This window comes from Protopterus annectens, chromosome 5.part1 (assembly GCF_019279795.1).
Source record: "Protopterus annectens isolate FY-2018-M chromosome 5.part1, PAN1.0, whole genome shotgun sequence".
Classification (NCBI taxonomy): Eukaryota; Metazoa; Chordata; order Ceratodontiformes; family Protopteridae; genus Protopterus; species Protopterus annectens.
Window position 1 is genome coordinate 651,611,859 of NC_056736.1, and position 14,103 is coordinate 651,625,961.

At 37.0% G+C, this 14,103-nt stretch overlaps 1 protein-coding gene across 1 annotated transcript in view; it reads left to right on the forward strand.

The window, feature by feature from the left end:
• The window catches only part of LOC122803248 (receptor-type tyrosine-protein kinase FLT3-like), a 495,076-nt gene that overhangs the window by 305,607 nt on the left and 175,366 nt on the right, over nt 1-14,103 (forward strand). The window contains exons 10-11 of the mRNA XM_044072843.1: nt 510-634; nt 10,899-11,021. Coding sequence (XP_043928778.1) covers nt 510-634; nt 10,899-11,021 — 248 coding nt within the window. The remainder of the gene's footprint in view (nt 1-509; nt 635-10,898; nt 11,022-14,103) is intronic.

The following is a 14,103-nucleotide window of genomic DNA, read 5'->3' on the forward strand; positions in this document are numbered from 1 at the left end:
GCCCAGACATCGTGGGAAAATTTCAGATTGTTGGCAATAAAACACATCTTAGCGCATAAACTGTTAATTAGTGATCACAAGAAAAATATCAACAACATAAAAATCTGGGAGCAAATTTTTAATATTATTTTGGCTTAAGAGGTTACTATCCACTTTTTCTCGGGAACCAGAATATAGTCTAAATCAACCTTAGATTAGATAGAAAATGTACAGAAAAGACAGATTGTTGGCTTGGATTTGTTAATGTTGAATAATTTTTTTTTTTTTTTTTTTTATTATTTTCCTTTTGATTGTTAGTGCTGTACCTTTGATCAATACATGAGGTTGATATATATGTGAAATTAACCAATGGAAGCATCTTGTATATATTGTATATAATGTGTGAATTTGTAATATGGTTGTGAAAAATAATAAAAAATGATTATTGAAAAAAAAAAAAGAATTTGTTGAAAATTGTTTTTACTAACAGCTGTTCAAATACTTTATCATGGCATATCGTTTTGTTTCAGATCAACAGAAAATGTTAAACCTTGAAAGGTACGAAGAAGATGACTTGAATGTTCTTACCTTTGAAGACCTTCTTATTATTTCATATCAAGTTGCTAAAGGAATGGAGTTTCTTACATCAAGAAATGTAAGTTATCTTTTCTGTATTTATACATATGAAATATCAAATTACAAATTAATCAGAAACTTTTATTAGTTGTTAAAAAGCTAAAAATCCTCAGTTTATATGTAACACATTATTTCATTTGAAGGATAGTAACAGAAAAAGGTAAATATTATTATAATTGTACATTTAACAGGGACTTGGACTGATAAACAGGTGTATCATTTCCATTTAATGACCACAGTAATGGCTTATGCATATAGAATGGGAGTTCCAGAGTAACAGGTCCGCATGCTGAGCATATCATGTGATTATGCATCAGGTCTGCAGGTATATAAATAGTCATGTTGGTCCTAAACTATAATCTAAGTTCAATAGAGTCAATGCACCTACAGCTTGATCTATGCCATGAGAGTTCCTACAATTGTGACAGACAGGAGATCCTGTGGAACATTTGAAGCAGGTAGATGTACTCCTCGGGTCTCAAAAATTACTGTACCTCAGAGACCTCCCTTCTCTGAGGTACAGTGATTTTAGTACTGGTCAGTGCTTTTTTTGTAAACAAAAAGTTAGCAGTATGCATACATTGTATTTCAGTCAACCCCTCCCAAAAAAGTACTTCTTTTTTCTCCAAATCATCTTTCATGAAAACATGAATAAATAACATTTTCTCTGTTAATAATACAACAATTGAAGTCACTTCTCACAGCAAATTATTAAGGACGGTAGTGGATAATAATCTTAAAATTTACCTGCATTATCCTTGTGTTAATATAATTGTTCATTTGTGCTCTTTTTGAAGGGGTTTGCCGATGCCCTCTCTCCTTTCCCTGTTTGATTACACACAGTGCAGTTAACTAGGTTACAAAGTGAATAAGAGATCCATGATTTTTGTAATTTGTAAAATCATTGACCATAAATCACAAGAGATGCACCCTTTATGACATTCTGCTTATGCATGCAATACAGTCGTCAATACTAAAAATGAAGTAACCTAGGAAATGAAAGGCAGGAAGATTAAGACAGAGTTTTGAAGTGAAGGACATTTTAGATTCTCTGTGCTTAGGCACAAACCTTGCAGATGTACTATTAGTAATCAGTGGTGTCAGAGGTTAAATAGGCTAAGAAGTAAAAAAAGATATAAAATCCTGCATCCCCACCCTCCCCACAGAAGCCCCCTGCCCAACCATTCCAGTGTTCCATTACTTGGCTATTTCTCCCCAGTTACTGTAAACACAGTTCAAACCTGTCAGTGTGCATACTGTTTTCTTATTTACTTCTACAATTATTACAGATATTGAAATAAAATAAAACAAACACTGATAACCATTTGCAATACAGTCCCACAATGAGCACAGACTTAGCATGAGCAGTAAATGCCACTGCCATTGAAGCTCACATTCATTAAAATGGCATTAATACCCACATTCAATGAAAATGCATCTGGCCAGTGGAGGATTAAATTTACTTTTGGGCTGTTTCAAACTACTGTATAGGCTCCTTGCCGACATGTTTAGACCCATACATACATGCACATATTCTTTGATTCATCTTCCTGATTATATTAAATTATCCATCCATCCATCCTCAACCCCTTTTCCCATTTTTGCACATGGGGTCGGGGTGTCACTTCCACAGTGACAATCATCTTGAGCCAAGGTTTACATTGCCAAGTGGCTAGCTCTACCACAGTAGTTGGTCTGTACGACTCACTCACACACACACTTGCTCCTAGGGCCAGTTTATAGTGTCCAGTCCACCTGCTGCATGTCTTTGGAATGTGGGAGGAAACCAGAGCACCCAGAGGAAACCCAAGTGACTGCAGGGAGGACATCAGACTCTGCACAGAAGTCACCCCAGCCGAGAAATGAATTGAAAAACCTCTTGCTGTGAGGTAACAATGCTAACCTCTGCACCACTGTGGCCTCCCCAATTGAGTGTATTAAATTATATTTCTTGAATAATACAGCACCAATTGTTAGAACTTGTTTTAAATTTGTAGATTTAAACATTATTCCAGTAAGCAATGAAAGAAAATGTATGAACCAATAATGACAAAACTACCAGTTTCAGAAAATTTCAACCATAACAGGCCACTCAAATTTCTGTCATTACGGTCAACCAATATCGGTCAATAAGCACAATCTCCACAGAAGTAAAAGTCACCCAAATAATTCCACATTAAAGAGATCTGTAACTAATTCAGTGGTTGCCACTAGCAAACAACTTTACATTTCAGTGTTTCATCTACAAATTCAATGTCCTTGAAGAATTAATTGCCTATATTGTGTTACATTAACAAAATGATAAGCTGGTCATATTGCAATAGGGAATGACTGACAAACCAACAAGCAATTATGCTACTAACACTGCTTTCAAATTCTACATCACAAACAGTGACTGCTGTTTGCTAAACAAAACAGTTCATTACACACTGAAAACAGACTTAGCATGAGCAACAGTAAATTTCTCTTTCCTTGAAATTCACAACTCTATGAAAATGCACTGAAACTCAATACCTTGAAAATGCACTGAAACTCAATACCTTGAAAATGCACTGAAGCTCATAATTGTCCTGAAACTCAAACTCACAATTCTGCCAGCAGTTTTGTAGTTGGTGTAGAGGATTCAGGCTCTTGTCTCCACTGAACCTCACAATTCCTTCAGCAGTTTGGTACTTGGTGTAGAGGATTCAGCCTCTTGTCTTCACTGAAGCTCACAATTCCTTCAGCAGTTTGTTAGTTGGTATAGAGGATTTGGGCTCTTATCTCCTGTAACCAAGTTACAGGGTCAAGCCTGATCAAGTTAATTGACTAACATGCCCCCCCAACTAGAACATTACATACAGCACACACACACACACACACACACACACACACACACACACACACACACACACACACACACACACACACACACACACACACCCCCTCTTGGAATGGCTACTTTAAATTCTGCATGTTTTTACATCCATGTTGGGATGGAATGTATGCATGGTTCTCCTTTAAGGAGAAGATGCCACTACTGTGGCCAAGGTACCAGTGCATTGTACCACTGAGTACCTTCACAAAAAAAAAGCCCTGGTACTGGTGCGTATATATCTGGCCCTTACTCAAATCCTAACCCAAAATACTCATATACATTAGTGTTGTCTAATTAATTAGCTAATTATAGTTAATTAGCTGATTAATTTGAAAATGCAGTAATTCTAATTAATTAGAACAAATAACCATCTAATTCTAATTAATTAGGTGTTTTGAACTAATTCTAATTTAAATGTCTTAATTAGAAGCTTAATAAGATATATTTTACAATTAAAATAAAATTCTATAACAAGTTTCTGTTATGTATTTACCAGTGACTGAAATGTAACATTTTAACAGTGTTTTAACTTAACTTCTTACTGTAGTAGCAACCCATTCCAGTTTCAGTTCTGAATCACAGTTTATTTACCTAGTTACCTACACTGTGCATAACTTCTGTCTTTGGTTCCTGTTTACTGTTTAGTTTGATTGTAAACATGCAGACTTTGCTCAAGAAATACCAGATAATGTTGCAACTTTTTTCACTGATTTTAAACTAAATGTTATAAATGGTAATAACATGCTAATTTCTGGAGCATGTAAGACCTGCAAGAAAAGAATTACCAGTGATTGGAAACCGACAAGGATGACTTCTAATTTTGTAAGTCACTCAAAGCTCCATAATACTGCACTTATGAGGCAGGAAGAAACATGAAAGGGAAGAACCCACAACGGGATCTGGATGGTATTTGTTCTCTGACTAAATATTTTCATATGTCATCACAAAGCATTTAAAGTGCTAGATATACTTCCTTTGAGTCTGGTCATAAAAGAAAGATTTTGATTTCTAATCAGTGTTGTACAACCACTGCATCATATTCCAACCAGAGCAAAGTTTACCATGCAAGTTCATAATCAGTGCAGACAGATGATTAAGACAATTGAGAAGATGATAAACGTTTCTTAGTATTGCTGTGCCCAAGCTGATATATGGTCCAGTCAGCATATGCATGGCTACTTTGGAGTAAGACTGTCATTCATACACAGCCAGAAGACAGAAACCCATCTGGGGAGCATGAATAGGTTTATGGGCTCACATACGGCAGAAAACATTTCTGTAATTTATCGATCTGTTATGAAACAATTCACAAGTCAGCCGACATTTGTTGGAATAGTCAGAGATAATGCTGCCAACATGGTGAAGGCATTCTTGAAGTCTGTTGATGTGATAGATGCGGATGAAGAGGAGGAAGGTGATAAAAATGAAGCAGGAGAAAAGGTGGAATATGTTCCAGTTGACTGGAAATGACTTGAAGAAGAGGGTAGCAGTCCAGTATCTGTGCACTATGCGTGCATACACACACTTTGCAGTTGAAAGTTCACTCCGGGCTTGCTGAAGCCTCACCAAAGATAAAAAATGTTCTGGTCAAATGTGATAGCTTTGTGTCAGCTCTTCATAAGTCATGGCGAGCTATGGAGTTGTTTGAGGCAGAAGCATTGATCCAAATTCCATCCTAGAACAGTACATGATGGAAGAGTAAACTGTCAATGAATTCAGCAATTATTAAGATCGGACCACAACATGAAGGAACCCTTCAGCGAGTTTGCGATATTCTGCCATCCAGAATTACTCTCACACCAAATGACGCTGATGAAATGATAATGCTGTACTATGAGAAATGGAGTAGCTCTTGAGTCCATTTGAAGTGACTAATGTTCGCCTGCAATCTTAAATTGTGACGTGTAGTCAAATTATACTTCCAACAGTTGGCTTAAAGAAACACATAGAGAAGATTGAACTACAGCATTGTACATCAGTCAAGTCTGGTCTCTTGGCATCGTTGAGCAACAGATGTGATTATCTGTTTCACCAGGCACATTGCCTGATCGCCACAGCTGTGGATCCACAATTCAAACTGAGATGGACAACAGATCCAGGTGACAGCAACGCAGCACAACAGGCACTACTGACTGAGATGCAAGTACTAAATCAATCAGATAAACATCGAATACCTGCAGAAGGAGTCACTCGTACACCAATGCCTCAGCAACAACCATCAGCTTCACAGCTGGACATTCTGTTTCCACACATGATGGAAAACAACAGCACACCAACAAACAGCATTGAATTAGAATTGGAATTGTATTTGTCATCACAATGCAGCAGCTTGGAACTGCTAGTCTCCTAGAGTGACATTGCATGCCAAGAATCATTTCCAACCTTATGCAAATTACATCTTAAATACCACTGTATACCTGCTACTTCAGCAAACGTTGCAAGGGTTTTTACTGCTGCTGGCTACATTGCTTCAGCTAGGCGAAGTAGACTTGGTGATACATCACTAGAGTTGCTTGTCATTGCCAAGTGCAGCAGAAATCAATTGAGGAACATTACTATTTGATGATTTTAGTAGTTTATGGTTTTAAATATGTTTTGCTATGGACTTGATTATTTAGCTAAATGTGTTTAGTGATATTGTTTAACTTATGATTTGACATCGAATACATTGCTTTCAGGTTGAACACTTGGACTGACAAGTTGCAAGTTAAGACAGTCAGCAGTAATTTGCTAATTAAAACTCTAATTAGCCTAATTAATTTCAACATTTGCTAATTCTAATGAATTTGATATGTCAGACAGCTAATACTAATTAATTTGCAAAAATGATTTGCTCATTCTATTTCTAATTAATTAGCAGATAAGCTAATTAAAAACAACACTGACATACATATTCAAAAATATTCAAAATCAAAATCACCACACTGTCAAGCAAACTGACATTCAGCAAGTTCTCTTGCACACTCCAAAACATTCACAGACAAATTTACCACAACACCTATTCTTTTAAGTCCTTACTCTTACCCTCACCCAGAAAAAGTGTCACACACACACACATACACACACACACACACACACACACACACACACACACACACACACACACACACACACACACACACACACACACACACACTCATGCACATTGACATATGCACAAAGCCTAATCTTTTATTAAGTCCTTACTCTTACCCTGACCCAGAAACACACATGCATGCATACACACATGTTGAAAGTAATGTAAAGGGGCTACTCAAACTTGCACCTGCTGTAATTAAGGATAAACAGCAATTTCTGCAGGACTTAGGGCTATATAAAAGGAGTTGTGATCCTGTGAGCTGCCTGGTCATGCTAACAATGGATATAAAAAAATATGTTTACTGTATTAACCAGTATATATGGTTTAGAAATGTTAGAATCATTCCTTATTAGCAAAAGTAGGCATGATCCTAGAAAAACTGAGATGATTTACACCTTGATGAGATCTGTCCTTGAGAACATTATATTTATGTTTGAGGATGATCTGTATTTGCAGAAATGTGGCGTAGCCATGGGTACCCCATGAGCCAACACCTATGCTAATTTGATAATAATCCCTTTAATAGATTTATTTATTTTTACAAAAGGTTTGTGAATGATGTTTTTATTTGATAGGGAGGCAGTTTGGATCAGTTACAGGCCTTCCATGTATATTTGGAGATGACCACTGCTTTTTTACGTTTCACGATGCAATATGATTTTGAAGGTGTTGATTTTCTTGACACTAGGTTAAAGCAGGATACTGCATCTGGGGAGATACATACTTGTCTCTGCCGCATGGATTGATGGAAAAACAGTATCCTACATAGATCGCACATGCATCCCAGACATGTTTATAAGAACATTCTTAAGGGACAATTCCTCAGAACATCTAGACTCCACACTAAAGGGGGAGAATACATGCAAGCTGCTAGTGCCATGGGGAATAATTTCCTATGTAAAGGGTACAAACAAGATGAGGTGGTTACTACACAGAGACTAATACAGAATCAGAGGAAATACAAAGGCAAGCCTTATTCATATAGGGGAAACCATATAGAGGATGTTGAACTCACAGAGGTTGGTAAAGAGCTTAGAATGGTCCTCACATACTCTAGTGACATGAAGGGGGTTTGCAATGTGATCAGAAATAATTGGAAGATCTTGACCTCTGTTGAGGAGATGAAATGGATTGTAGGAGAAGTATACATTTTGCCATTAGAAATAACTGTAACTTGAAGCAACTTCTTTGTGACATGATGGTTAGTAGCTCATCCATGGTGTCCCAAAGAAAAGGCACCTACTCATGTTGAAGGTGCACTTGGTGTAAGCTCATTGGCAAGGGAAATGTTTTTATTCATACACAGCAGAAAAAGGAATACATTTTTGAGGGTATGCAGACTGCACTAGTAGAAACATAGTCTACGTGGCCACGTGCGACTCTTGTGACTCCTTTCACATGGGCAAAACCATGAGGCAATTAAAGGAGAGAGTGTCTAAGCACATGAGTGATATTAGATTACAGGATGTGAAAAATCCCCTCTTTAAACACATTCAAGAGAATAAAGAACACTGTTTTTATTTTAGGGTGATACAAAATATGGTTTAACAAGAGGTGGGGGATGTGGATAATATGGTGGAAAAATGTGAGATGTATTGGATAGGTAGGTTGCAGGCATATAAGCCTCCAGGACTTAATGCATGCCTACCTGTAAAACCTGCATTAAAAGGGAGAAGACTTAGGAGGCATGTCTAATGTTTTAATGATGTAATGAGTGCTTTCAGTGAATGGAGCATCGATTGATCGTAATTTATTATTTAAGTGTTTTAAATTTTTCTATTTTGTATGGATCTGATGAAGGATCAGTCGATCCAAAAGTGCTTATCCCATTAAATTTTTTTGAAAGTGGTATTTCAGCTGTGTTAACCTGGCCATAGTGGCTGTGTTGTTTGCTTGTTTAACTATATATATATATATATATATATATATATATATATATATATATATATATACACACAAACTTCACTAAACCTATCACATTACCTCACACTTGCACTAAACCTAACCAGCAAATCTTCGCACACACACACACACACACACACACACACACACACACACATACACACACACACACACACACACAGAGCACAGCACATAATGTCGTTTTCTTTAGCCCTTACCCTAATTCTAACCCACAAACATTTGCACTCATTCCCATCAAGTCCCACTTACCTGAATAGATATATTCAAACTTCCTCCATTTAAACTAAACTAGACTCAACATTCTCGCATTTCATGATATTTCTTCACCAAAACACACAAACAATATCATGATGTTAAAGCTAAGAGTGAGGGTTGGTGCAGTCAAGTTATTTGAGCTGCAACTTGACAATCAAATAAATAACCTAACCTATGAATATTAAATATATGATAACATCTCCATCTCCATGCAAATTATTAAATCATACTAAATTATTAAAAAAAAATACAAAAATACATTTATTTAAAAATCATTTTTAATTCATTCTTAAAAAATACAAACTAGAATTTTATCAACACAGTCACTTGTAACAGAGAACAGAGTCTCCCATTGAAATGTTTTTTTCTAGGAAAGCAGTTTTTAGTTAATTATACTACAGTCATAATTCATGATACTTCACGGACACAATGTTTTATATGATGTGTGTGTGTGTGTGTGTGTGTGTGTGTGTGTGTGTGTGTGTGTGTGTGTGTGTGTGTGTGTGTGTGTGTGTGTGCGCGTGCGCGAGCGTGTGTGTGTGTGTGGTTGCATGTGCATATGTATGTGTGTGTGTTTGTGCACATATGCATGACATACCTCTCAAACATTTAGCACAAGAAATCTGGACAAAGCCCGACAAAATGGGGGGACAAGGGGCCAAAAATAGGGACAGATTTTAAATATTGCTCTTATAAACTTAGACATTTGCTAGAGTAACATGGTTTGTTTTGACATACATTTTCTGAAGGATTTGAAGTCTGAAACTCAAAGGTATATCATTATTTAATGACTTCAGTCCTCATATCATCCCAGTGATTTTCCAGAAAAAACACAAATTTTATGAGGAACAGGCCAAAAATATGAGCCAAAAATCTGGACATTCTGTAGAAATCTGTACAGTTGAGAGGTATGCGCGTATGCTTGTGTATGCAGGAGTGTGTGTGTGTGTGTGTGTGTGTGTGTGTGTGTGTGTGTGTGTGTGTGTGTGTGTGTGTGTGTGTGTGTGTGTGTCTGTATCACTGACAAACAAGTATAAACTTGTTTGCTAGTTAGACAAGCACTGAAACTATATTTTTTTAAGACAGCACCTGCATTTTCAAATGTTTCTACAGTGGGAAATGTAGTAATTATTTTATAACTAGAACTGAAAAGCTGACTTGAACATATGTATAAAATATACATATATTCAAGCTGACTTGAACATGTGTATATTATATTATATTATATTATATTATATTATATTATATTATATTATATTATATTATATTTATATTTTGATATATACATAAATGTGTTTGAGTGGGAGGGATATATGTAAATTGATCTAAAGAACATTAGATCGACTTACATATAACCAACACCAGCTCATCAATCTCAAATGATCATTAAGTCGATGCACATGATTGGGGGCATAACTCCAGAACATCAAAATAATAACAATTGGGTTACCCAGCACCTCCCATACCCCCTGCTACTTATATATACCATTTCTGAGATCACACATTACCAGAGATAGGATGCATTTCCCAGCTTACTAAAATATTAGTCTTGCACAGATTTGTCAGTCAGCTTTCCTATCGTCAAAACACAACATCCAGAAAAGCTGTTGAAAGTATGAAGTTGATGAACTTGGCCAAACCAACACACAAGCACACACATATAGTGTATATATATGTATATATATATATATATATATATATATATATATATATATGTATATATATATATATATATATATATATATATGTATATATATATATATATATATATATATAAATGTGTGTGTGTGTGTGTTTGTGTGTGTTGGGTCCTACAAGTGGTCAACATGCAATTTATCAACCTGTCAACTTACAGATCACTGAGGCAAATTCACCATCTCGTCTTAAAGACCCAAGTTAAAGCCTGTTTTGGAGTTTTGGCAAAATGAAGAAATATAAGAGTGTTAAATTGCTGCACTGTGACACTATTGTATCTGCAGCAGGCTGTCAGTTTTGACTCTGACATCTTGTCTCATTAATCACCAAGAATGTATAGTAATTTTCAATGAACTTGTACTCTGTCATGGATTATTCCTTATAAATTAACTAAATTGCATATAGGGTTCTGTTTTCAAAATTTGCAGAATGATTTTTGTTTTGTTTTAACGTCTAATCTCATATTTCTTTTAGTGTATTCACAGAGATCTCGCTGCCAGAAATGTTCTACTAACAACTGGAAAAGTGGCAAAAATATGTGATTTTGGACTAGCCCGTGATATCATGAATGACTCAAACTATGTCATCAAAGGGAACGTAAGTGCTATTTTTTTTTTTTGCAAGTCATTATGACCAATTTGATGCTTTATTTAGAACATATGATGTACTGCATCAGGTTAAACATAGTTTCATAGATTAGTACTAGGCTACTCCCTTGTGAGCTGTTTAAAGCCTAGCCAAGTACTCCACATGAGAATCAAACGCTGCAACTTGTGTCTGTAAGGTAAACACCTTAACATTATACCAGCCTCTCACTCCCTGTGAGAACAGTTAAAGGGTATTACAAAATCATGCAAATGCCATCACAGTCTATTATGCATTGACAGACTGACAGTGACCTGTGACTGAAGGGAATTTTACTACATGTTCACTGATTGAGAAAAAGAGCCTCTTTCTGAGACTCTATAATCCTTTGTTCAACTACAGAGTCAGACTTATGGCTGGAAGGGGGGTGTTTAGTGGCTGACAGCTCTGCTTTTCTCTGACAAAATGGGTGGGTGATTTTCCCTTGTTAGACTAATAGCCCTTGACAGAGATCAGGGCCTGTAGTCTAGTCTAGGTCATTTCTTAGTTTACACACATATTTATTCAGGTAAACTTAGTAGACACAAATGCCTCTTTTCCAAGAAACCTGGGATCATCACATAGCAAAAGGTCATAGGTTCACAGGTAAGTACTAAGCTAACTGCCCTTGTGGAGCATTTTAAGCCTAGTCAGTTTCTCTTTTGTTGCTTGAATTTGGTGTTAGATTGGCCTTACCAATCCTATGGTCGTTAATTATATATTACCCCTAGTGAGAATTACTGGGCTAAATTTTCTGATTCCTATCCATGGATTCAAATTGTGCTTGAATATGAACAGGGATGAGCTTTGTTATACATGGATGTGGAGTCTGTTCCAGAGCAGCGGTATCAATTGCGAGATTTACCTGTCCCTGCAAACTACTCTGTTGATCCAGAAGTAAAAGGTTTAGATCCCTAGACTGATTGTTTCTGATGCCATTTGACTTTCTGATGTGCAGTAAATCCAATAGTAAATGAGCCCCCCTGGTAGGACCACTAGTTTCACACAGATATACTGACAAAAATGACAAAGAGAGAAAAAGGAGCATGGCTTTAACATTCACCACTAACTACAACGAAATACATGAAGTAATTATAGACAATTGGATCACCATTTCCAAGAACAAACAACTGGTAAAAATGCTTGAACCTGGGCCCTCTTTTGTGTTTAGAAGGGAAAAGAATGAGAGAGACTGGGTCAAGATCAAAGATAAAACCATAGAGGAAAACAGTGGGGCCTTCAAACGTGGACCACCCTACTGCACGTTTCGTGAATATCTGAATAACTCTGACCATTTCTATTGCCCCAACTTTAGCAAGACATTGGAGTCACAGGAGGTGTGATTGTAAAACTCATTTTATGACATACAGGGCCCAATGTGGCTCTTGCAGATGTTTCTGTGTGGGCAAAACTGTTAATAAACTAAAAGTCAAAATGGCCCACCATTTATCATGAGACTTAAAAAGTTCAAAAATCCATTGACAGATCACCACCTGGAAAACCTGAACTTGTAAGATTCAGCTTTCATAGGTGTTTACTAGGCTACTAGGCTAATGACCACAAGAGCCTTTCTATACCTAGCCATGTATCCCAAATCCCTGAAAAGGTCTGGTACTTTGATAAGTGTAAGCAGGGGCTTGGGAGATTAAACATTTACAAGCAGGGGCCTGGGAAATGAACCATTTGCAGGCTGCCTGTGTCCATTAGAGACATATGTGCCAAGCCAGGGATAAATTTCCTGTTCCCCATCCAATTGTCCAAGTTACATTTAAATTGGGTTAGGGAGGAACTTTTCTTGTCATGGATGGGAAGCTTGTTCCATAGACAGGGTAATCTTTGGGATAAATGGCTGTCTCTCCAGCAGGTCTTATTTATATCATAGGCAGGGTTTAAGTCTCTAGAATGGGCAATTCTGGTGCTGTTTGTTTTGCAGATATGCAGGAGGAACATCAGAGTAGGGTATAACAATGCCCTGTATGTCAGGCATAGATCTCCCCTCAACAGCCTGTAGGAGACAGAATACAAGGATAAGGATTTAAGACTGTCTTCATAGGACATTTTATTTATGCTCTGTATTCTTTTAGTGAGGAACTTCTGTGGACATTCCAATTGTTGTATATGCTTGGTTAGGTACATACTGAATGGGGCATTGTACTCAATGATAGGTCTGATGAATGCTGAATACAGTGGAACAATGACTTCCTTGGACCTAGATGCCATACCTCTGTTTATAACTTGCACAGCATAGAATGATTTCCTCACTACTGTAGACAATATGATGGTCAAGAGATCGATTATGTCTATGTATGTCCTTAAGTCCCTGACTACTGGTTTAGTTCTAAGGGGTGTGTCATCAATATGATAGTTACCAGGGGTGGATGACTTCCCAAAGGATACTGTTATGCATTTCTTGGCATTTAGTTTTAGCCCATGGCTCTGGCACCAGTTGTTTGTCTGTGTCATTCATTCCTAGAGAGCATTTGTGTTGATGTGGGATTCAATGACAGCTCCTAACATTCGCAAATGTACTCAGCCAGAGACCATTTACATTGGCCTTGACTTCAGAAAAGTAAATGTCAAAAAGGATCGGTCCATTGACTGATCCCTAAGGGACTCCACTTGTGATTGGCCGATTTGTAGAGGTGGATTCCCCAATTCTAACTTCCTGGGTCCTGTCTGTGAGCCAGTTGGCTATCCACTGGGTGACATATGGGTTTGTACCTAACCTCTTGAGTTTGTATCAATGCCTGAGTGGGGTAGTGTGTCAAATGGTTTGGCCAGGTTATGTATTGGATAAACTAGAGATGGGGCCTCTTGAAGGCAGCAGGAAAGCCATCTTAGAGAAGATGGAGCTTCACTGGATCATGAAACTAAAACCTGGACTCAGTACTTGCACTTGTATTAAAAGTGTGTTAATACTAAGAAAACTAAATCAAAGTCTGTTTTATTGAAATCAAGATTAATTGGTCTGGAAATCTGATAAAAAAGTGGACTCCTAAGCACTTACACTGCTATACTGATTTCTCAGATGGATCTGTTAGGGAATCCTTGGTAC